We start from the raw sequence: 24,977 nt of genomic DNA on the forward strand, positions 1-24,977 counted from the left end.
GAATATCATGTGCAGGGAGGCTGACGTGGGGCAGGCAGTCAATGGCAAGTGATTCTAGAAGAAAGGGCTGGATCTCCAGCACAACTGGGCTTTGTTTATCCATTTGTGTACTGCTCATTATTGCCTGTCAATGTCATAGGAAACGTATTCACATAGTGACAGTCTGAAGCCTGGCCCTCCAGAAAGTCAAGCCAAGTTTACTGCACTAGATGAATTAACTCCAAGAAAGTAAGGATAGTATCAAAAGTTCCCACCAGATCTCTACATCCAGAAAATAAGAGAGTCTTATAAGACTTTCACAAATAATGCCTACTGAAAAGGAAGGAGAGTTAAAGAATGCGTAATAAATTGATCCAAGAAGGATGGGATCCACATTAATAGCTTCATTCACTCTTTCTGGACATCTTGATCCTGAACAGTAAAGTGATCTGCAGAATTCCCTCCTTCTAGCTTTATATTAAAAACATAGTAAGCATCAGCAGTGGTGTTACAGATACAACCTCAGCTCAAGAAAACAGATGTATTCTCTCTCAGATGTTTTCAAATTGGAGGGACGCTTTTAAATTATTATTTCCATTCAACTCAGTAATTGCTTTATGTTATTCCACTTATATTGCATATTCTTTTCTTTTTCTCTGCATTTTGGGAGGTTCTTGAGTTTTCTTCTATGTAAAAAGGGCCTTTGGATTACAGTTAAGCTAACCAAAGTTCTATTTCCAGCAGTCTTTATTTGACTGTGAATGTGTGGGTAAAAAATCTTACTATTTTACTGAATGCTCTTATCGTTAGTATACAGGTGAGATTTCAAAATTGTTTCAGTTTAAATTTATCAGCAATAGGTAATAAAGCTACTAAAGCAAAATCTATGTGGCAGAATATTTGCCATAAAATCTATTTGGCAGAAAAGTGATGCAGTATGTTTACATTTGTAAAATTATTACAAATATCTCTAACCATTATAGTTTTCTGATATTCTCAATTTATCTACCATTTTGACTAAATCTCAGACTCCAGCTTAGGTAGGATACTTATTAATATGACACAAGTTATTTTTAAAAAATAGTAAAGGTTGTAATTTCTTTTGTGAAGCTATTTCTGCGTATGCTAAAAAATCAGAGAATTGAACAATGTGTTATTAACAACAAACCTAGCACCAAGTGTGTATGTTATACACATTACCTCATGTAATTCCCACAACAAATCTGTGTGATATTATCCCCACTGTAAGCTGATCTGGGCAAAGTTAAGTAAATTTTCCAAGGTCACACAGGACTAAGTCATGGTGCCAGGTTTCAATCCAAAGCCCATTTGGTTAAGAAACCCACTCCCTTCTTATTCCACTACACTCTTAAGCATTATCTGCTCTAAACTGGATCACAATCCTAGCTATTTTTCTTATAGATTCGATCAGACTGCGAATCGAACCAGAAGATTACATACCGAATTTCTGGGGTAGGGATTGATCGACCACCATATGGAGTATTCACCATTAATCCTCGCACTGGGGAAATTAACATCACTTCAGTGGTAGACAGAGAAATAACTCCACTTTTCTTGGTAAGTCATAGCTATATGTTTTGATTTGTTCATATTAGTTTTCTTCCCTTTTTCAAAAAATATTATCTTAAGATAATGGATTACTTTTGATAAAACATGGTAGACTGAACCCAAATAGAAGACTTGAAGGAACGGAAAGAGTGTGAAAATAAAAGTTTATAGTTCAGGATTCTCTGGTATGTTGCATGTACATGTAGTCAAGTGTCCTGATCATATTTAAATTATTTGACTGTACTACAGTCTGAATTCACTGGAAAAAATTGTTTCTTTGCCTATTTTCTGATATATTTTCAAGCATGTTACTAAAATTCCTTTGGTGGAAAAAGATGGCTTTTTTCCAATTTTCCACAGATCTATTGCCGGGCTTTGAATTCACGGGGTGAAGATTTAGAAAGGCCTCTTGAGCTTAGAGTCAAAGTTATGGACATAAATGATAACGCTCCAGTCTTTTCGCAAAGTGTATACACAGCCAGTATTGAAGAAAATAGTGATGCCAGTAAGTAGAATGACATTCCTTCTCTACGTCACAGCATATCTACTTCTCTTGGTCAAAAGCTTTAGAAGACTGACATACAGGAAATGTAAAGGACAGAAAAAGCCACACTTGAATTTTGAATAAACCCCACATATTTTAATTTATAACTCAGCTAGAAAAAGAAATCATGTCTAAAATGATAAAACAAAATATCTTCTTACTTGCGGAAGGTCCCTACAGGGATTTAGCAGGTGCTTAGCACCTTGCTTAAAGATTGCTACTGGGCTCATGAAGAACTAAACCCAAGCGAGCAAACTGAGGAATAAACCAGGAATGTTTAAGAAGGCTCTGTTCTGGTCTCTTACTCAAAATGTTTGGCTGGCCCACACCAGGTAGAGCGTGATGGTGGAAGCACGTGCAATTGTACCCATCAGATCAATCACTAAGGGTAATCATTGATCTTCACAGACTACATAGCAAACTACATTCTATTCTCTCATTTTCTTTCATTTCTTTCCATTCCACTTAATTCCATTTCCAGTTCTAATACCCTCTGTCTTTCCTTTATATTAGTTCTCCTGAACTTCTTTCCTTCCTACTCTTATGCTTTTCTTATACGGCTACTTTCCTATCTCTCCTCTCCCTTTGCTTTCTGACCTTGATTTTACATACAGCACATGAATATCAGTTTGTTCCCCAAACCCCTGATGTCCCTTTCCCTTTCAAATCTATGCCTGCCCATATACCTCTAAACAAATTTGGGGGGAAATAATAGGAAAAATAAATTTCAGGAAAAAAGGCAGATAAACACAAAAATTTTTTTTGAACTAGGATAGTCCTCCCATAGAGAGGCAAAGAGATTTTGCCTAGGAGAGCCAACACAAAGAGAGACTCCGAAGTCCATCTTTGCTTCCTCATCAACACACCTCAAAACAACACTGGTGAAGGAAGAGAAGGTGAAACCCACAACCAAGTCTCCCTGCCTAGGAAGCAAAAGAACATCAGGGACCTGACAATTCTGAAAAATCTGTCCTGTAGATTGACATCTTTGGGGATTTGCCTAAGATACCTGTTCTTTCTACCTATGAGTAATTAGGAACTTCTTATATTGCTATGGACAAGTCTTCTTTTCAATAATTATAAATTTGTGACTGTTTGGTAAAATGCTATCTTCCAATGCAACCAAGAGTAATTATCTGCTTTCTGGAAAAGTGGCAATTAAGAATATAGGTGTTCAATACATAATTATAATGTTGCATTTAATTAAACTATAATCTTCCTTAATTAAGCATTTTTAAATGATTTCACAAGACCATGGCAAAAAATAAAACAGATAAAAATCTGTTTATTCAGCTATATGATAAAGAATCTATTGAACTTGTTTTTCGTACTTTAAAGAGAACTATGTTTAGCCACTAATTTAGCATTTAATCATTTAAGGAGTGCAAGTACTTTTAAAACAGTAAAGGGTTTTATAAAGCAAACCACATTTTTTTTAATCACTGGTAGAGCTGAAAGTTATGGTACTATATTCCCATGGAAAACTCAAACAGAGAGAATTCAGGAGAAGGCCAACCACTCTGTTTTCTTATGCCTAGTGATTTGCTGAATTTATTCTAAGAGTCCCAACCATTCTCCACCTCCATTTCTATTTCTAGATACATTGGTAGTAAAGTTATGTGCCACCGATGCAGATGAAGAAAATCATCTGAATTCTAAAATTGCCTACAAGATCGTCTCTCAGGAGCCATCAGGTGCACCCATGTTCATTCTGAATAGGTACACTGGAGAAGTCTGCACCATGTCCAGTTTCTTGGACAGAGAGGTAAAGCCTTCTGTGAATGAACAAGAAATAAAAAATGCAATTTTGAAAAGACAAAGATAAAATGATCCATGTGTACCCTTACTCCAATATAAAGGAGGGAAGGAAAATAATCCATTTTTAATAAAAATTAAAAGCTCAATTATATAAATTTCATTGGATATGTAAATAAAAGAGTAGAGAAATAATGGCATTGAATGCATTGGATTCTATTCAAGACAAAACCTAAGTCTTACGTTCTTTTTCATCTTGATTAAGCAACACAGTATGTACAACCTGGTTGTGAGAGGCTCAGATCGGGATGGAGCTGCAGATGGACTGTCTTCTGAATGTGACTGTAGAATCAAGGTTTTAGACGTCAACGATAATTTCCCCACCTTAGAGAAAACTTCAGTAAGTTTGTATTCTTATCTTCCTTTTTCCATAAGTGTCAATAATCAATTTGCTTTCATGCTGGCTCATGAGCCTGGTTCTGTCCTATGTGTGGACATACTCAACTTTGTTATAGAAACTTTGGAATTTCTTATGTATACTAATATACCTTCAAATTGTATGTTTGTCTTTGACTCACTACTCCAAACAAGCCTTCTCTGTGAAAGCAACGAACTATCTATTCTGTATACTCTATTCACAGAAACACAGAAATCTGTTGATCTAACTCTGGGAATAACATAGCAACATTAATGTTTTTGTATATGCCTCATGATTTGCTGAATGAATTCTACTAGAGTCCCAGACAGTCTCAACTTCCATTTTCATCTCTAAGCATAAAGAAGCATAAAATCCAAACTAGCAGGGCCAAATCTGGCTTGCTGTCTGTTTCGGTTTAAAAAAAAAACAAAAAAACAAAACAAAAAACGTGTTGTTGGAGAGCATAGCTGTCCTCACGCCTTTACATATTGTCTATGGGGGCTTTGTGCTGCAACAGCAGAGGTGAGGGGTTGCAACACCAATTCTCTGGCCCACAATATCTAATATATTTACTATTCAGCCCTTTACAGAAAAAAATCTGGTCTTCTATCTAAAAGAAAAGAATAAAGAAAATTAACAATAAGCAAAAATAAATAAATAAATAGAAGAGAAAGGAACAAAGTGCTAATTTGACCTTGATTTTACATACAGCACATGAATGTCAGTTTTATTATCTTATAATCATTTTATTATCATTCTCCTGATTGGACTATGGGCATTTAATAATGGTGCAAAAATCATCGACATAGTTTGTTGTTAGTATTTTAAATAATAATAATGTGTTTTAAGTACGTTTCTTCTTTTGAAAATTCATTGACTACAAAATTGATCCTTGCATTTTAGTACTCAGCCAGTATTGAAGAGAATTGTTTAAGTTCGGAACTGATACGATTACAAGCAATTGATCTTGATGAAGAAGGCACTGATAATTGGTTGGCTCAATATTTAATTCTCTCTGGAAATGATGGGAATTGGTTCGATATTCAAACAGACCCACAAACCAATGAAGGCATTTTGAAAGTTGTCAAGGTACAGTATAAGGATCTGCAATATTTTCTTCCAAAATATTTTATTCCAAAGAAGTTTTAAATGACCTTAGAGACAGAATCTGCCTTCAAAAAAAGTACTTCATAACTTTGAATATTGTTTATATCAAGGGTCCTAAGTAACTGCTATGTCAGTCTGAGTCTCCTAGCTAGCAACACAAAACTTATTACCAAGAAAAATATGAAGACTGTTTTGTTCTGACAGTGTCCAATATCTAGTTGTGAAGATAAGGTAAGCATCCCCAAATTAGATGATATATGGGAGTTCACAGTGCAATAAATAATACAGATGTCATGATATAAAACATAATTAATTGCCAAGGGAGTGGAATATGAAATAATGAAAGAGATAAGAAATGGTGAGATCCTTCTGAGCTAGATTTGTCTGAAAAGATTTCATGCAGGAAATAAGCTTAAGCAAGATGTTATAGCTAAGATTGCTAATGTGGGTAATAAAATAAACAAACACCGAGTGAGAAAACATGAAGCATGTTCAGGGCATGGTGAGCAACCCCGTGGGGCTGTAGTGGGGCATCAAGTAGGGAAGTAATCAGAAGTCAGATCAGAGAAGTGAAGCTGGAATCAATCTGCTGAGAACCTTGCATACTGAAATACCGGCTTTGATTTTTTTCTATAGATTAATTTTTCTTTAATTACTTGCTTTTAATTCACAGGCAATGATAAAACTGAAAAATTTATAATTAGAAACGAATAAAACCACAAACCAGTAAGATTCAGATTAACATTACTGTAATGAGGGAAATTGTTATTTTTTAACAAAGGAAATTGCTGCTAACAACATAAACAACACTTATAGCCAGGAAAATATATATTAAGACATATATGTACACACATATTTTTAGCTTACTACACAGTGTGATTGTGGAATTTACAGTGTGATTATTCAGTTCTGTTACTATTTTTCTCTATTCAAGCACATAAGGCTGTTTTTGTGTTACCATAAAGTAATAGCTGAGACTGGGTAATTTATAAAGAAAAGAGGTTCAGGCTGGGCGCGGTGGCTCACGCCTGTAATCCCAGCACTTTGGGAGGCCGAGGCGGGCGGATCACGAGGTCAGGAGATCGAGACCATCCTGGCTAACACGGTGAAACCCCGTCTCTACTAAAAATACAAAAAATTAGCCGGGCGTGGTAGCGGGCGCCTGTAGTCCCAGCTACTCGGGAGGCTGAGGCAGGAGAATGGCGTGAACCCGGGAGGCGGAGCTTGCAGTGAGCCGAGATCGCGCCACTGCACTCCAGCCAGAGCGAGACTCCGTCTCAAAAAAAAAAAAAAAAAAAAAAAAGAGGTTCAGTTGAATCACCATTTTGCAGGCCATACAGGAAGCAAAGTGCCAACATGTCCTTCCAGTGAGGGCCTCAGGAATCTTACAATCATTGTGGAAGGCAAAGGGGGAGCCAGTGCATCACATGACAAGGGCAGTAGCAGAAGAGAGAAGGGGGAGGTCCTAGACTCCTGTAAACAACCAGATCTCGCAAAAACTCATTTATCACCAAGGCTATGGTGCTAAACCATTCGTGAGGGATCTGCCCGATCACCCCTCACCAGGCCCCACCTCCAACTTTGGGAATCACATTTAAAGATGAGATTTGTGGGTGACAGACATCCAAACCATATCATCAAGTTACTGTGAAGTTTTTTCAGATAGCATATTAGGAAGCCATTTAGCCTTCTGGAAGCAAACATATCATTTATTCATTGGGTCTTTCGCTTTTCTTTCTCAAGTATCTGAGCAATTTTAGTATTACTACTTTACCACCAAAGCACAACCATACACACTGAAATCATATGGTATATTAACTTAAGAGCTGGCCACCAAAATTATGAAAAATATTTATATATAAGATTGTCATCCAAATGAATACACACAATTTTATAATTTCTTAAGTGAACACAAGGACTCAAAGAGTATATCATGGACTTTCTGTTTGGAAAACATTGCTTTGGGCCAGAGGTCAGCAAACTATGATCCAGAGGTCCTCACCTGTCCCCTGTTTCATAAATAGTTTTATTGGAATACAACCACATACATTCATTTACGTATTTTCTGCGGCTGTTTCCACACTCAAGTGGCTGATATGAATACTTGAGATAGAAACTCTGTATGATATGACCCCTAAAACCTAGAACATTTACTATCTGGCCCTTAACCAAAAGTTTTTCAATTCCTACTTATAGACCAAGGAAAGCTTTGGGATATTTTCTAAAATAACAATAACACCGGCCTGGCAAAGTGGCTCACGTCTGTAATCCCAGCACTTTGGGAGGCCAAGGCGGGCAGACCACCTGAGGTCGGGAGTTTGAGACCAGCCTGACCAACATGGAGAAACCCCATCTCTACTAAAAATACAAAATTAGCCAGGTGTGGTGACACATGCCTGTAATCCCAGCTACTCGGGAGGCTGAGGCAGGAGAATCGCTTGAACCCGGGAGGCGGAGGTTGCAGTGAGCTGAGATTGTGCCATTGCACTCCAGCCTCGGCAACAAGAGTGAAACTTAACAACATGAGTTCAACTCTGAAAAGACCACAGTTAGAAAAATTATTATGATATTAATTAAGTTCTGAGGTACTAAGCATCTGATCTAAGGCAATGGCAGTAAAAATGGAAAAAAAAAAAAAAAAGGAATGGGTATAGGAGACATTGCCAAATACAATACAAAGAGGAATAGAGGAACAAGAGGTCACCTCCCACCATATCAAATTCTGAATATTTAGTCAAGTTTTTCTTCCAGGGATCAGAATTTGTTAAACCTTGCATCCTGGTTAAAAATCAAGAGCTAGACATAACATGCAATTCTTACCTATGTTCTTACCATCTTAGTGACTAACTTTGTATATTATCTCATAATATGTAACTGTTCTTCGATTTTGTTCTGTCTCCCAACCTACTAAAATAACAGAAGAATTTTGTGCATAAAGAACCTGATCTAAATATCTTTCTACCCCCAGCACCTGGTCCAGTGTCCGAAAGATAGTAGAGACTCACAAAATTTGAGAACAGTATTGATGATACTATTTACCTGAAACTAATGGCATAGATATCATCCAAACAGAAGTCACTGGACTTGATTGCATCATTCGTAACTTCTGCATACAATTATAAATATGAAAACAATTAACAATGCAGGCAATGTACTATCTGACTTATGTAACGTGCCTTCTGTGATAACAACTTTTTTAAAGATATACTTAATTGCTAAAAAAAAAAAGCTATTGAAATATCAATTTCATGAAAAATTTGTCAAGGTAATTTGGATGCTGTATATACAAAGCCCTATCTATTTTTTTCTGAATGATAACTTTCCAAATCTCTTAAAAAGAGTAAGAAAAAATGTGCTTAAAAATACCAAAGTAATAGAGAAAGGCTAATTAAAATGAAATTTTAAACCTTGATGTTTGTGTTACTACCTAGCCAAAAGAACTATTTTAGAGAACATACGCGTAATTTTCCCATGTTTGACATTTTCAACAGCTGGTGGTCAGCCTCTCATTCCAGATACATTTGGAATGAGGTTACTAATGTCCTCTTACACCTTCTCCATTTTCATTCAGGATACCCCTTAACCTTGAGGAAACTGGACTTTTGACTAAGCTTTATATAACCCTTCTCTTAGTCTGAGGAAATTACAAAGACTCAATTCAAAGGATTTAAGGTGGCTCGTGCCTGTAATCCCAGCACTTTGGGAGGCCAAGGCGGGAGGGTCACTTGAGTCCAGGAGTTCGAGACCAGCCTGGACAACGGGGTGAAACCAAGTCTCTACCGAAAGATGGGTGTGGGGCGGTCACCTGTAATTCCAGTTACTTGGGAGGGCTGAGGCATGAAAATCACTTGAACGCGGACCGGGGAATTCAGAAGAAAAATAAGGATTTATTGAGAATTGCTATGTGTTAAGGACATGAAGGCAAATAAGATATGGTCCCTGTTCTCAAGGAATTTACAGTTTAACAAGAGAAAGATCTCAGAAAAATGAAAGTCTCTCTGTCAATAACAGCCTCTCCTTGGTATTTATTGATAAGTGTATATGAAAACACAAGCAATAAAAAAAGTGTGTGTGTATATATATATACATATTTGACTTCAACACTGAGAAAAAAGCAAAGCAAAATGCTACCCAATTGGAATTCTAACAAAAAAATTGATTCTCTATTTTTATAATAATTCTAACATTTATTAAGCAATTACTAAACACCAACTATTCTGTTATAAGGTGTATCCAGAGGGTTCACATATATTATCTCATTTAATCCTCACAACTCTTGGAAGAAAATAGGGTCATTGCTTTTTTTTTTTTTTTTTTTTTTTTTTTTTGAGACAGAGTCTCACTCTGTCACTCAGGCTGGAGTGCAGTGGTGTGATCATTGCAACTCCTCCTCCCAAGTTCAAGCAATTTCATGCATCAGCCTCCGGAGTAGCTGGGATTACAGGCATGCGCCACCACACCCGGCTAATGTTTGTATTTTCAGTAGAGACGGGGTTTCACCATTGCTGGCCAGGCTGGTCTCAAACTCCTGACCTCAAGTGATCTGCCCACCTCAGCTTCGCACAGTGCTGGGATTACATGTGTGAGCCACCGCACCCAGCCAGTAATTCCATTTTTAGAGAAAGTGAAACAAAATTGAAGAAGACAAATAGCTAGTCTCAATTTACCCAGGTGGTGAATGGCAAAGACAAGAACCAACTGGAACTTTCTGGTCCCAAAGTCATATTTAACTGCCACCTTCGTGTCTCACTGCGTAATTGGGGGCCAGTAAAACCGATTTTAGGAAAGAACTAGCATGCCAAGACTTTTCTTCCAAGTCTGTGTACCACTATAAACTCCTTCCCAGCTGTGTGTGCCCTGCTTCTCTCTTCCAGACACATTTGTACCAGAAAATGAGCCTTCCTGGAAACAGAACATACACACTCAGGCAGATATTTGACCATTTCCCCAGTCCCCTGCTGTTGAAAAACTGCTATCACATTCTCTTTTGGATGGAGACTTCTAACTTTCTCCCTTTTTCATACTTAATTCTAAAATGAATCAGTGTCCCCACTAGAATTAGCAGTGTCATATTAAATTAGAACAAAAAAATTGGATGTGAGAATCTAAGCTTAGCTTCTATACTACAATTTACAGCAGCCAAAAGCCTGCCAGAAGCCAAATACATTTCTGGATGTGTTATCTTCATCCTGAGCCCTTCCAGAGCCTCACTCCAGGTCACTGCAGGTCAAACCCCCAGCCACTCTAACACACGCCTGTGTACCTTGTTAAGCGGTTATTCCTCATTTGTTCCTTAAACTGCAGAGACTGAGTTTCCCCAGCCTCTCCCTTTACTTTATGAAGAGACTCCAGAGTAAACCATTGTTTCCATTGCTCTTTACAATCCTTGACCTCTGGACACAATCAGAAAATCCTGACTAAAGGGCCCCACTTGCAAAGAATGAGTAAACAATTTTATGCCTTTCCTCTATTTGGCTTTCCTCCAAGAGGAAAGGTTGACCCCAGAACAATTTCCTGTTCCTAGATTATGTGAAGATCTTTAATTATACAACTTTAGACACATGTTGGTATATTTTCATCACACTCTGTTCAATGGGGAGAGAACTATTAATATTCTTACAAGCAAAAGTGCATTTGTGTATATACATAAGAAAAGCACATGAGATTTCTCTATCAGAATAGAGGTTATCAGGCCGGGCACAGGGGCTCATGCCTGTAATCCCAGCTCTTTGAGAGGCCAAGGCAGGTGGATCACCCGAGGTCAGGAGTTCAAGACCAGCCTGGCCAACAGGCAAAACCCCCGTCTCTACTAAAAATGCAAAAATTAGCCCGGTGTGGTGGCGCATGCTTATAGTCCCAGCTACTTGGGAGGCTGAGGCAGGAGAATTGCTTGAACCCAGGAGGCAGAGGTTGCAATGAGCTGAGATTGTGCCACTGCACTCCAGCCTGAGCGACAGAATGAGACCCTGTCTCAAAAAAAAAAAAATTGAGGTTCTCGATTTTTCATTTATTTGAAGATAGCATGGAATTCTATTAAATAAAAAAATGATTTGTAGAAGAAAGATCTCTTCCAATTGAAAAGTGATTTTTGAGTACATAATTTATATTCAGTTCTGTGCTAAGTATCATGTGGGGTGGTCTATTACGTGGACCAGTGGACTAGGTATTATGTGGATCTGTAAACAGATGTGCAAAAGGAATCAAAATCTCAAACCTCAAGGGTTTTGGCTGAAATTCAAGCACAGCATGCTGAGCCATCTCCGAAGAAGAACCCAAGTAAATTTCTGTGAATGTTTTTCTTATCAGCTCTTCTAAAAAGATGTAACTCTAAAACCTAAGGAAACATTCACGATGTCAGGGAGTTTCCCTGAGAAGCGGAGATTTACCTCAGAGTTCTGCTGATGGCAAGCCTTGCTGATATCTCGACTTCTGCTGTTGGAAATGCATTGCAAGTGATGCTTAGCTTCCAGAACCCTTCTAAGCAGACATTGTTCAGCAATTCTTTCTTTGCAACTACTTTTTCATTGTGACTTTTCATGTCACCACATCAATCATTCTGGATCAAAAGATTCTATTTTTTATCCAGAATACCCATTTCAAAGGTGACTTTTCTCTGGGCATGGCAGTTACTTATTTGAATATGCCCCATAAAGGAGTCTTCCTGTCCACCAGACCCGGCGACTATAATCATCATAAATTCTTTGTAAGTTGTGTACATCATTAAAAAAAAATTACGTGTTCAGTGACATCATATATATTAGCACCTTTATTCTGCTGATTATACTTTCAAAAGATTCTCAGATGTGAGTTCTATAAAGGAAATCTGGGTACTATTTATTTATTCATTCAATAGTGTGAACAGTTTTTATTTTATTCTAAAGCTTTTTTTCATAAACACCTCATTTGGAAAATAATCATTTTTCATTTCAGCGTTTTTGTATAAAAAGTCCAAAACTCCAAAATTTTATTCCAATTTAAAATCACAGGCTTAAATAATCTACATAGCTGATCATGCTAAAAGATAAACAGAAAAACATATCTAATATACCTAATGCAATAATAAGTAAAATTTTTTTCAATTCAAAATCTAAACAGCGTATCTCCTGGACCTTATCCTAGTGTGTGGTTTGCTTTACCATGGCTTCTTACTTTATCGAAAGAGAGTTCTTTGCTGTTTCAGAGTTTTTTATTTTCTTTCATTTCAGATGCTGGATTATGAACAAGCACCTAATATTCAGCTTAGTATCGGAGTTAAAAACCAAGCTGATTTTCACTACTCCGTTGCTTCTCAATTCCGAATGCACCCAACCCCTGTGAGAATTCAAGTTGTTAATGTGAGAGAAGGACCTGCATTTCATCCAAGTGCTATGGCTTTTAGTGTGCGGGAAGGAATAAAAGGAAGTTCCTTATTGAATTATGTGCTTGGCACATATACAGCCATAGATTTGGACACAGGAAACCCTGCAATAGATGTCAGGTACTGCAAATATTTTCTTCATGTTCTATGGTTCTATCCAGTGTTAATTCATGTAGCATGTGCTAATATATGTTGGTTGTAATACTTTTGGAGGGCTTTTTTGCTTTTATTATTCCTTTGATTTAAAAGACTATTAGAGCATTTGAAATCTTAGAATTTTAAGTGTTTTAGAGGCTTCAATAATGTAAGGGCTCCAACTAGTTATAAAAGTAATTGTGTCCAGTGAGTAATTGTAAGATCAAAGAGCCTCCTAAATTACTCCATAAGTCTTTTTGATCTTTTGTGGCCAGTTTGTTCTACCCTGGACCGGGGCCGATTAAGCCATATTGTGGGCAATAAGACACCATAAAAGTTGAGTCACTGCTTGTTTTCTTAAACCTGTGTTACTGTGACTTAGAGACTAATTTAAATCCTCTGCTTAATCTAAGAGAAAAAACACAATCATAGAAGCTAAAAACAGTGTTTTAGAAAATTGATAGGCATAGGGAGAGTCAGAAGAGGAGAAATAAAAAGATAGTATTGGGGCACTAGGTACCTAGATTATATGTGAATTAGAACAGTGTAAAATATTCTGGAAATAACCACAGTGAAGTACACAGGTCTTCTCTATATCCTGCCCTTCTCTATCTCCTTTTCTTCTTCCCAATATTCTTAAACGAAGTCTACTGACTTATAAGTTACTTTGATGTTCACAGTTTTAGTTATTAAATCAGTTAACAAATTGACAGACGCAAAAAAACCTGTGAAGTCTGCCAGGATGGGTGGAGGTAAAAGCAGTTCAGATAAAGGAACTGAAGACTTGAAATTGTGCCTGGTAGAGACCAGATCTTCTTCCAGTGAGGTCAAGCACTTTAAATCTATCATCTGTAACAAGGTCCAGATAGACACACTGAACAGAGGATACCACAAGCCCCCAACAGGCTATCAGTGAGGTGCTCTGAAATCAACATAGTTGAAAAGCCACAAAAAAAATCCTAAGTATACCACATACGAAAATAAATAAGCAATATGTGTTTCTGAAAATGAATAAAGGATGTTTTACATTGCTATGATTTAATAAATAGAGCTGAAATAAACTCATACATTTTATTAACAATTATCCTAGGAGCCAGAAGAGTAAAAATGATGAAATTTTAAAACTTACAGACCTGTATATTAATGTATATATCATTGAATTTTTATTGATATATATATACTTTTTATAAACCAAGGCAATCATCACTATAAAACATAAAAACACAATATTAAAGTTTGCCACATTGTAGCTCTTACATGATTTAAAAGTACTAACTTTCATAAAAGCATGATAACGAACTTTTTTATTTAAAAACAGATATATCATAGGGCATGATGCAGGCAGCTGGTTAAAAATTGATTCAAGAACTGGTGAGATACAATTTTCTAGAGAATTTGATAAGAAGTCAAAATATATTATCAATGGGATATACACAGCAGAGATCCTGGCTATAGATGGTAAGAAAATTTATTTTCAGTATTTTAAGAAAACTAGTACTATTATATTAAATATTATGTTATTCTAATGCTGATATTTGAGTGACTCATACATTTTTAATGGTGTATGCAAGACTTATAGAAAGCCCTAAACACCTTAAATCAAGAATTGAAGTCAGTTAAAATCATAATTTACACTTAAGCCATAGTTTATTTCATCCACTTCCAAAAATGAGTTGTATATGGCTTACAGCATAAAAGTTAAAATATAATTCATCTTCTGATTATGACTTTGTCTCTTGAGTATGGCTAATCTCACTTGTAGGGTATGTTGGGAATGTTTACTTAAAGTAAGGGCTACATGCTCTACAAAGTTCATTTGGGGATCACCTTGTGGGAAGGCAATGTCTCCAAGAATACAATTATTGTAGAGCCATTAAAACTGAACTACACTGAGAAGCTTGTGTGAGTGTTGCTTGATTAGACATATTTCCAAAGTAAGATGCTATGGACCAAGAAAGCACAGATTATTCCAAATATAAGATCCATATTAAAAGTCATAAATACAGATGCACTGACTTAACTTGTAAGCGAGCCACTTCTCACATGGGTAAATCAGTTAAGCAGTCCTCTTGGTGAGCAGCAACAGGATTTGTTTATTTATCAATAGTTAATGATTCTATGAAGCAGGGCCTAGGAAACCAGCTGCTATAGAACAAAACAAGAGACAAAGGTCAGGAACCACGAAGGAAGGGGAAAGACAGGCGTCCAAGATACATGCCTAATGTAAGACAGATACTGTAGGTTTGCATTGAGTTTATAGCTGACCTTTCCAGTATCAAAACAAAAATAAAGATAAAGAAGCAGCACAAAATTCAAAAAGAAACCATGATAAAACCAAACCAACTGTCATCCGTACAACCTGGGCTTCATCCTGTGGCGGGTAAATTTTAACGCTTCGGTCAGTTTTATAAATAACATTGTCTTATTTATTATCAGTATTCTGGAAGATCTAATTTGAAAATGGATTCTAACCATGTTGATTGCACCCTATGTTTGCATATTGGTCATATGTGAAAAATCTTCAAATGCTAGAATAAATAATTAGTCATTCCAAGCAAATAAAGAGAGAGAAAGTGTTGTCAAAATGTACCAAGAGAAATCCAGAAACAAAGCTGATTGTTTATTCACCTAAGCAGAGTGTCTGCACTGGCACAGAGCTATCTGAATGGTTGGAATAAGTTTGCTTCAGCACACACCATCATCAGGTGAAGAGACAGACCTCTATGCAGAGCAAACTTTATTGGGAAGCAAACACTATAAGCAATAGCTTGAGCTTCGGTTGCCGATCACAAGGTAATAGAAGAGCTACCAAAGATCAAAGAATGACAAATAAAACAATCTGTGGAATAATCTGATGCCTCTCTAATGAGAAGCTAAGTGAAATCGACATCTTTCATCTAGTAAAAACAAGTCCAATGCTGAATAGGGTATATAAACATATTATAGAAAATCATATAGACTATAGGTAGGCTCTCAGTTTATTCTCATTCAGTTACCTCAATGACTACTACTTAGGCACACAGAAAACATCTGTAAAAGGAATTTATTGCTTTCTCAGAAAAGGACCTAGTAAGGTACCCCAGAGATGACAACGTTCTAGTTTAAAGGTGAGAAAGCTAAGATTCTTTTCAAGTTAAAAACAAGCAAAAAAATTCTTATTCGCTGTAACAGAACATAGAGTAGAAAAGTGGACTAAAAAGCTCCTGGACTCCTAATCTTTAGTCTTTGGCCCTTTCTGATTAATTATACTATCCAAAAACTTGTTTCAAGTGGATTAGGGAAAAATCTAATAGACTTATATTTGTTTTCAGAAACGCCATTTCAGAAAGAAATAGCATGTAACAGATGCAATTAAAATAAACAGTGAGCACAGAAGAAAAACACAAACAAGTATTTATTTCAGCTGTGGTTATTTCTACAAACACAGGACTCAGTGAGCATCCTGAATGGAGGTCCATAACTGACCTGGGGGTCTAATTTATGGGAACAGGGTGAGATTAGAAAGCAGTAAACCTTCTCTGAGGAAGAACATTTGATTTTGCACCTTAGGATGTGTCAGAATTAGCAAAATGAAATGAGGGTGGAAAACATTTTAGGAAGGGTGAAAAGAATGTGCCAGAGTCCAGAGTAAAAAAAGAAACTTGTTTAAAGAACTCAAAAGAAGCAGTGTGGCTGGAAGGTAGCACACAAAGGGAAGAGTGACTTTGGGTCACTGAAGCGGGCAGGAATCTGTCAAGCCTCCCAAGTCACATATATGTTTCCTACAAGTTCCATGGCATCATCAGGGGATATGAGAAAGAGTTTTCTCCCTAACACCATTTACCTCAACACCGATGACACTTACTCTTTCAGATGGCTCTGGAAAAACAGCTACAGGAACCATATGTATTGAGGTTCCTGATATCAATGATTATTGTCCAAACATTTTTCCTGAAAGAAGAACCATCTGCATTGACTCTCCATCAGTCCTTATCTCTGTTAATGAACATTCTTATGGGTCTCCGTTTACTTTCTGTGTTGTTGATGAGCCACCAGGAACAGCTGACATGTGGGATGTCAGATCAACAAATGGTAAGTGAAACGTAAGCTTGCTTTTTGGACTTTAAGTCCAAAAGCAAAACAATTACCAAAAAATGTGGCAAGTCACTTAATAAAACATTCTACTTCTGTTTCCACAGTTCTTGCCATATTAACATTAAATGAAAAAAATATTTCATGTACACAGAGGATATTTGATAAAATTTTGAACTGAAATGAAATGAGTCAAAATGTTTCATTAATATTTAATTTACAAATAGTAGTAGATAAATACCAGTTTACCCTTCATTTTGAGTAGGTAAAACACTAAACCAATATTTATTTAGTTTAAAATAAACAGAACCCTTAACAAACTCATCAATTAAGAATGTCACAATTCCCTATTCTGAATAAATTCAGACAAATCACATAAATGTCTCTGAAACTCATATATCCCATAGATACATTTAAACATTTACTACTCACTTAGGAGCACATAAAATCAATTAAATTGTTTTTAACAGTAACTATGAGTTCAGACTTATTTTTAAGGGTAAAAATTTAAATCCAAATTGCTCAGTATTAGAGGAATGATTAAACAAACTATAGTACATATTATTAAGATGTGCTAATATACAGCCATTAAAATTAGAATTATGCTAAGTATGTAGATACAAAAGAATGCATAAACCAAAGAAAGTAAAGTGAAAAACAGATCACGAAGTTGTATATGTATGTATCTTGACTATAACTACATACAATTGAACGGCTGACATCGATAAAAATTAAGAATAAATTTCAGATAACATAACATTTTATCTACCTTGGGTTCTTTTTCCTAAAACGTTAAGTGCATAATAAAAAAGAAAATGCTATGAGAGGATCTCATTTGGGCTAAGATAGCTCCCCAATCTCACATTCATTTGGGGCTACAGGGAAAATCTCATGGGCTAGTCGGTGGCCATCAGACTACAGAGCCCAGGGTGAGAGGAAATACTTCCCACCTCTTTAAGGTCACCAAGCCCCTCTATTTACAGGATGGAGAAACCCTAAAATAAGGTGGAGAAAATACCACCAATAAAGACTTGGTCAAAGTAAGAAATTAGGCAATTTGTTTTTACCATCAAACCTTTAGCTCTTTTCAACAAAACCACTTTAATATTTTTTAAAGTTAATCATGTTAAAGCAATTCCATTAATATCAAGTCAACTCTGAATTCACCATCTCCTATAAAGCTCAATAGCCCATTCATAAACAATAATAATTGCTAACCACTTTTTTCCTCATTCGGATCCTAGATATTATGATTACACATGTAAGAAAGAATGTTCTGCATGGAGGTATAATATTATAGCTATTACAGGTTTGCCAATAAAAAATATAACCACACTGGAGATGATATTCCTAGAGACCTGTTTCAATGCTTGCTGGTGTTTTAGAACAGAATGAACTTCACTTAATGTGCTGTGGCATTGTCTTATCTCATTTTTACCTTGTGCACAGGTTAGATTTTGGTGGACATAGCTGGCTTGCCATCTAGCTAACTGAGGATAATAAACCATCATAATAAAAAATATTGTGTGCTATGGATCAATCAGTTACTATTCATGGTTTAGCTGTAAATTTAATCATCTCTTAACACTCCTTGTATTAATAAATAAATTCCAATGAATATTTTAGACTATATGTTTTATAAAAATTCATAGGCAATGATAGCACAAAGAATTAGGAGACTTTGAACAATTTTAAATGAAAGGGCAACAATTTTGAGTAAGATATGTATAATCAGTCTTAAGGAGGGTATTGTGTAAACTGTAATCCTAAATAGAAGACTTCTAATATTTTCTTTCAGCTCAATATTATTTATTCATTGGGCAAATATGTATTGAATGTATATTATATGCCAATTACTGTTGCTCTGGAAAGATGCAGCAAGGTCCTTGCCTGCATTGTAGAAGTAGCAATCCAGCAGTAAGCAATACTTATTTAAAAATTAGTTATAAATGTTAAAAAAAAAAAGAAAGAAAGAAAAGAAAAAAAGGCCAGGCAGAATGGCTCATGTTTGTAATCCAAGCACTTTAAGAGGCCAAGGCAGGTGGATTGCTGGAGCCCAGGAGTTCAAGACCACCCTGGGCAATATGGCAAAACCCCATCTCTACTAAATGTATAGATATTAGCCAGGCATGGTGCCACACGCCTGTAGTCCCAGCTTCTCAGGAGACTGAGGTGGGAGAATCACTTAAACCTAGGAATCCAGGGCTGCAGTGAGTCATGTTCGTGCCACTGCACTCCAGCCTGGGCAATAGGAATGAGACTGTGTCTCAAAAATAACAAGAATAATAATAATAATAAATTAAATAAATGTTGAAAAAAAGTACAAGGTGCTTTATGACTAAGAAAGCATGAAAAATCTAGTGTTTTAAGTCAATGTTTGGTATTAGGGAGAGTTAACCACCCCCCTAGCCCACCAAGGAATTTCCATTTATTTTCTGTTTCCTCTCTTCCATTTCAGCTACCTCAGCAATCCTTACGGCTAAGCAGGTTTTATCTCCAGGATTCTATGAAATCCCAATCCTGGTGAAGGACAGCTATAACAGAGCATGTGAATTGGCACAAATGGTGCAGTTATATGCCTGTGATTGCGATGACAACCACATGTGCCTGGACTCTGGTGCCGCGGGCATCTACACAGAGGACATAACTGGTGACACGTATGGGCCTGTCACTGAAGACCAAGCTGGAGTTTCAAATGTTGGTCTTGGACCAGCAGGGATTGGCATGATGGTTCTGGGCATCCTGCTACTGCTTTGTAAGTACTCAGTTAAATCCTTCTTTTCAATAGTTCTTCAAAATAGGGCTGTTACGAGGCTCACTGGGATGGTTAGGTTCATGGAGCCATTTCTTTTTGGTATCTCTAGCAATTTTTGAGTGCCTTAGAAATAAACAATGGGACTGACAAGTATATGCGCTTAATCCACATTGATAACTAAGAAAGCCTAGGGTGAGTGACAGTCCTAAAAATGGGAAACACATGCAAATCACTACATATACTACCTAAAAGCACAAAACAAATCCCATCATGGAAATTTCCTTAAAATGCTTTACGAGTAGAGAGGCAGAAGCAATTAAGTCAATGTGGAAAAGTTAGGACAATCTTTTTGGAAAAGTGGATTTTGAGGTGAGCCTGAAAAAGCTGAGGATTTTTTTTTCTTTTTCTTTTTCTTTTCCTTTTTCTTTTCCTTTTTCTTTTTCTTTTTTTTTTTTTTTTTTTTTTTTTTTTTTTTTTGAGATGGAATCTTGCTCTATCGCCCAGGCTGGAGTGCAGTGGCGCAACCTCGGCTCACTGCAACTTCTGCCTCCCGGGTTCAAATGATTCTCCTGCCTCAGCCTCCCGAGTAGCTGGGACTACAGGTGCCCACCACCACGACTGGCTAATTTTTGTACTTTTAGTAGAGACGGGGTTTCACCGTGATAGCCAGGATGGTCTCGAACTCCTGACCTCATGATCCACCCGCCTTGGCCTCCCAAAGTGCTGGGATTACAGGCATGAGCCACTGCACCCTGCTGAGGATTTCTTTTAAAGGAGGATGATGTCTAAGGAAATTTGAAAGGTAATCAAAGACAAAAAAAAAAAAAAAAAAACCACACACACAAACAAAAGGGAGCAAGATATGGAAGAGCATAGCACACCTAGGAAGCAGAGAGGCTAAAAGGGAGTCTGGGAGCCAGCATGGAGGCATGTTCATGACACACCAGGCATTCTGGGCTTCAGTACAATGGCACAGAAGAGTTGATGAGGGCTGATGAGCGCAGGTGACCCTGCGGTAGGAAGCAAGTAGAAGAGACTAGAACAGAGAATTAGCCTCTGGGCTCTGGGTGAGTGCCTAAACTAAGACTGTTCACAGAAGTGCAAAGATCACCAAACAAAAATTTCCCAAAAAGGGCCTTCCTTTCCCCATAGAGTTTTTTTAAACATATAGATCCTCAGAGGAAGAATACTTCATACATTTTAGGTTGCCCTTGTAATATTTAGGTTTCATGGGGATCAAAAGCTGGGTTCTAAAATTAAAGAGAAGTAAATTTGTCAAACTGTATTGTTGCTATGTTTTCAGGGATGAGCACTAATTAAAATGTAATCATTTCAAGGCATAAAAAATAACAGCTGACTTTTGGTGAGGATTTCTTTTTTGAAATAATCTGTGAGGTTTCAAAGCTATGCAAAGATCATAAGTGATTCTCACAATGATATTAGACACATTTTCCCAGAATATAACTCTACAGCAATTGAGTAGTGGTTTCAGGTAAGCTTTGAGTTAGTGGTTCTCAACCCTAGTGGTACATAAGAATTAGTTAAAGGTCTTCCAAAATTACTCATACTAGAGTCATACTCAAGATGAGACCAAGCATCAGCATGTTCAAGCCCTTTGGTGAGACTAATGTGCAGTTCAGGGCTAAAAACCCAGTGCCAGCTGCATTTCCAGAAGGTTAGCACTAAGAATTTCAAGACTTTTTCCTGACCCAGTCAAAGAAAGCATGAGAGTTGTTCAACTGATGGATTGTAGAATAGGAGAGGAATACCCCTATGGACACTTGTTTTCAATGGAGAAGCCCATGGTCTATTTTAGGAGAGAGGGGGCAGTGTGATGGTAGTGGGAGGGATCTGAGCCCAAACCTATGTTCCCAAAGGGCCTCAAATTGGTGCTTTTGATGTTAGCTCCAAATGAGATTACACATACAGTAATTGTATTGGGTATGTGCTAAAAACACTTCATTTCATTTATTAGATAGTGCCTTTGTTAGAGTTCATGCCTGCAATGGTACATGATCCAGCTCACATTTAAATTCACAGAAATATAGAATAGGCGGAACAATGGCCTAGGGGCTACCAATTCTAGTTTTAGTCCTTTTCCAGAAAATGCTATGGAAATGTATAACTTGACCTTTCACTGTTCATAGTGCAGAGGGCAAAATTGCCAAATTAATTGTTGTAATAAGACTAAAGCTGATTTTGCAACTTTGATAGTCTTTTCTTTTGTATCTGTTTTTAATTTTTAATTTTTGTGGGTACATAATAGGTGTACATATTTATGGGGTACATTAGCTGCTTTGATACAGGCATGCAATGTGAAATAATCACATCCTGGAGAATGGGGCATCCATCCCCTCAAGCATTTATCCTTCTATTCTTTATCTTTAATTAACCCACTTAGTAAAATGCATGCCATGCTAGAGAATTAGGAAAGTATGAAAAGCAACTAGAGTGGGCCCAAAGAACTAAACAGAGTGTATTCTAGAATCTTAGAAAACTTAAGCAGTGTCTATATTTGTGGATTAAAATATAGAATTGAGGTGATTATTAGGGTAACAAATAGGAAATTTCCTCTTAAGAAACACTTGGATAGCTAAACATTTTTGATAGCTTCAATTTTTCATTATAGTCTATAAACAAAGTCTTAAAATAATTGTAAATATCTCCATTAAATTTAGTGAGTATTATTTGACTTCTATTTTAAGTGTAACTGTAATAAGGATTGAAGATAGGTCCTATCTCCAGGTCCTATAGCTGAATCCTGTATTCAATCCTCTTGATAACATATATTCATGATGCGTTTAACTTACATGTATGTGTGCATCTGCCCCAACCAGCTCAAGAGTCTTAGACTAAAGACGACCTTACTTTCCTAATCTGTCAGCAAAGAAATTCAATTACCTGATCGCAAACTCCTTGCCATCTAGCGCTAAAGTTCTATGTGATTTGGTGGTGTTGTATTTATAAACTTGGATATGTATACTCAATCCCCTAAAGGAAAACAATGAGATTTTCTTACATATATTTGTATTTTTGTTCTAAATATACTGCCACCAAATGCTCCCCAAAATGATTCATCCAGTGACTTCCTAAACCGAGCAATTTGTGTTAACTCGACATTGTCACTTTCTTGGGCAGTGGCTCCACTCTTGCTGCTCCTGTGTTGCTGCAAACAGAGACAGCCAGAAGGCCTGGGAACAAGATTTGCTCCTGTGCCTGAGGGCGGAGAAGGAGTGATGCAGTCTTGGAGAATTGAAGGGGCCCATCCCGAGGACAGAGTAAGTGGACTGTCACTCTCCAGAGAAGTGTGGATTTTCAGTGGAAATTGAGCAGGTCTTAACAATTACATGCTGCACAAAAATGAACAGATATCAGTTTTTAAATGTTTAACATAAAGCGTTTGTTTTTAAAAAGTTTATTTTTCTTTTCAGGATGTGTCAAATATATGTGCACCCATGACAGCCTCAAATACCCAGGATCGGATGGATTCCTCTGGTCAGTAGACACCAAAATCTGTTTTTCCTTTTAAATTTTTCAAAATTATTCAACCAGACCAACTTCATGTAAAAGTACCTTATGGAAAAGTCTGTCAATCTCTTTGGGTGACAGTATAATTAGAGGGAATGTGACCTGTTTGAAGTAGCCACTTTTTTTTTCTATCTGAAACTACAGACAGTGAAGTATGCCACAGCAGTTAAAAGAGCAAACTCTGGAAGCAGAATGCTTGGGTTTGATTCCCAGCTCTGCCACTTGCTTAAGGGTTGCATATCTTTTATCTGAAATGCATAGGACCATGAGTTTGAGTTTGGCTCAAACTTTTTGTGCCATGATGATCAAAAAGTTTCAGACTTAGGAGCATTTTGGATTCTTGATTATTGGATTTGGGATGCTCAACCCGTAGTAATATGTCCTTAGTCAAGACATTTAACCTCACTGGGACTCAGTTTCCTTATATTTAAAATTGAGCTTATGATAGTACCTACTTTAAAGTGTTGCTGTGAGGAGTAAATCATACATATTATATATGTAATATATAATACATACATATATTGTATAGATTATTTTATTATATATAACATACATGTGTATGTGTGTCTATATATATACACACACACATATATAAGTGTGTATATATACATATATCACAAAATATACGTTAGAGTAGTGCCTGGCACAGAGTACATGCTACTGTAGTAATTATTTATAATACAAGCTGTTTTTTTTTTAAAGAGCTAAAGAAAAGGCAGCAAATGTACTCTAATAATACACTGAATAACTTTTCTTAACTTCAGACAAGCTTTTGCCTCAAAAGAGTGTCGTAAACTCTCCTATCTTACCAGCCCCACGCATATCTAACAATACTGAACACACTACGTAGCTATATGGCAATGATTGCACCAAATAGAGAGGGTGCTTAATTCTGCAGTGCACGTGAGCTTTCTCTGATGGTTCCTTAGTATCCCAAGCTTGGCCCTTTGTATGCAAAGAAACTCGGTGACTGAACATCCCTGTGAGCCCAGCTCCATCCTGTTCCGGAGTGCAGGAGGACTATGAGCTCAGTTTCTGCAATCACGCCGCTGGCCTTGCTTTGGAAGGCTCCCGGCTGGATCAAGCCCGCAGCAGCCACGGCGGGAACGGGCGCCTGCTTGTAGTTCTCTTGGCAAGTTCTACACCTTTAAGTCTAGGGCGAAGTCTGTGCAAATGTGGGAAGGCCACGTCCCACCACTGACTCCCTCTGTGTAATTAATTTACTTTTATTTGGTCAACAAGCCTGGAGATGTATCGGTGTAACTTGTATCGCTCTTTGTCAGCTTTTTAGCGCCTACGCCTTGCCGGGTGGTGGTGGCAGCGCAGATGGCGGCGGCAGCGTTTTAGGCAGATGCGCGCTGCAGGCAACTCCAGCGCTGTTAAACCAACATCCTCCCTTTTCAGAAATCTACACCAACACCTATGCAGCCGGGGGCACGGTGGAAGGAGGTGTATCGGGAGTGGAGCTCAACACAGGTATGGGGACAGCCGTTGGCCTCATGGCCGCAGGGGCCGCAGGAGCCTCAGGGGCCGCAAGGAAGAGGAGCTCTACCATGGGAACCCTGCGGGACTACGCCGACGCAGACATCAACATGGCTTTCTTGGACAGCTACTTCTCGGAGGTAATGCCCTCACAGTCACACATAAAATCGTCTTGAGATTGAATAATAATAATAGTAAAATACTCACAATGGTAGTAGGCCTCTTCGGAAATATGCTGTTATTCTCAACCCTATCCCAAACCTGAATAAAAAATATT

At 37.3% G+C, this 24,977-nt stretch overlaps 1 protein-coding gene and 1 long non-coding RNA gene across 4 annotated transcripts in view; one reads left to right on the forward strand and one right to left on the reverse strand.

The window, feature by feature from the left end:
• The window catches only part of LOC107969464 (uncharacterized), a 51,894-nt gene extending 36,905 nt beyond the window's left edge, over positions 1 to 14,989 (reverse strand). The window contains exon 1 of one of the 2 annotated variants that reach the window (XR_010151882.1): positions 14,881 to 14,989. This is a non-coding gene — a long non-coding RNA (uncharacterized LOC107969464). The remainder of the gene's footprint in view (positions 1 to 14,880) is intronic. The other variant, XR_001711293.4, reaches the window with a different exon arrangement.
• DSG4 (desmoglein 4) overlaps positions 1 to 24,977 on the forward strand; it is a 39,774-nt gene that overhangs the window by 10,188 nt on the left and 4,609 nt on the right. Inside the window, exons 4-15 of one of the 2 annotated variants that reach the window (XM_016933486.4) lie at positions 1,402 to 1,557; positions 1,909 to 2,053; positions 3,691 to 3,857; positions 4,113 to 4,247; positions 5,169 to 5,354; positions 12,578 to 12,849; positions 14,183 to 14,322; positions 16,717 to 16,935; positions 19,394 to 19,690; positions 22,829 to 22,968; positions 23,122 to 23,185; positions 24,623 to 24,840. In XM_016933486.4, coding sequence (XP_016788975.4) covers positions 1,402 to 1,557; positions 1,909 to 2,053; positions 3,691 to 3,857; positions 4,113 to 4,247; positions 5,169 to 5,354; positions 12,578 to 12,849; positions 14,183 to 14,322; positions 16,717 to 16,935; positions 19,394 to 19,690; positions 22,829 to 22,968; positions 23,122 to 23,185; positions 24,623 to 24,840 — 2,139 coding nt within the window. Of the gene's footprint in view, positions 1 to 1,401; positions 1,558 to 1,908; positions 2,054 to 3,690; positions 3,858 to 4,112; positions 4,248 to 5,168; positions 5,355 to 12,577; positions 12,850 to 14,182; positions 14,323 to 16,716; positions 16,936 to 19,393; positions 19,691 to 22,828; positions 22,969 to 23,121; positions 23,186 to 24,501; positions 24,841 to 24,977 lie in introns of both variants that reach the window. The other variant, XM_009433834.5, reaches the window with a different exon arrangement.

Source organism: Pan troglodytes, chromosome 17 (genome assembly GCF_028858775.2).
Source record: "Pan troglodytes isolate AG18354 chromosome 17, NHGRI_mPanTro3-v2.0_pri, whole genome shotgun sequence".
NCBI classification, from domain to species: domain Eukaryota; kingdom Metazoa; phylum Chordata; class Mammalia; order Primates; family Hominidae; genus Pan; species Pan troglodytes.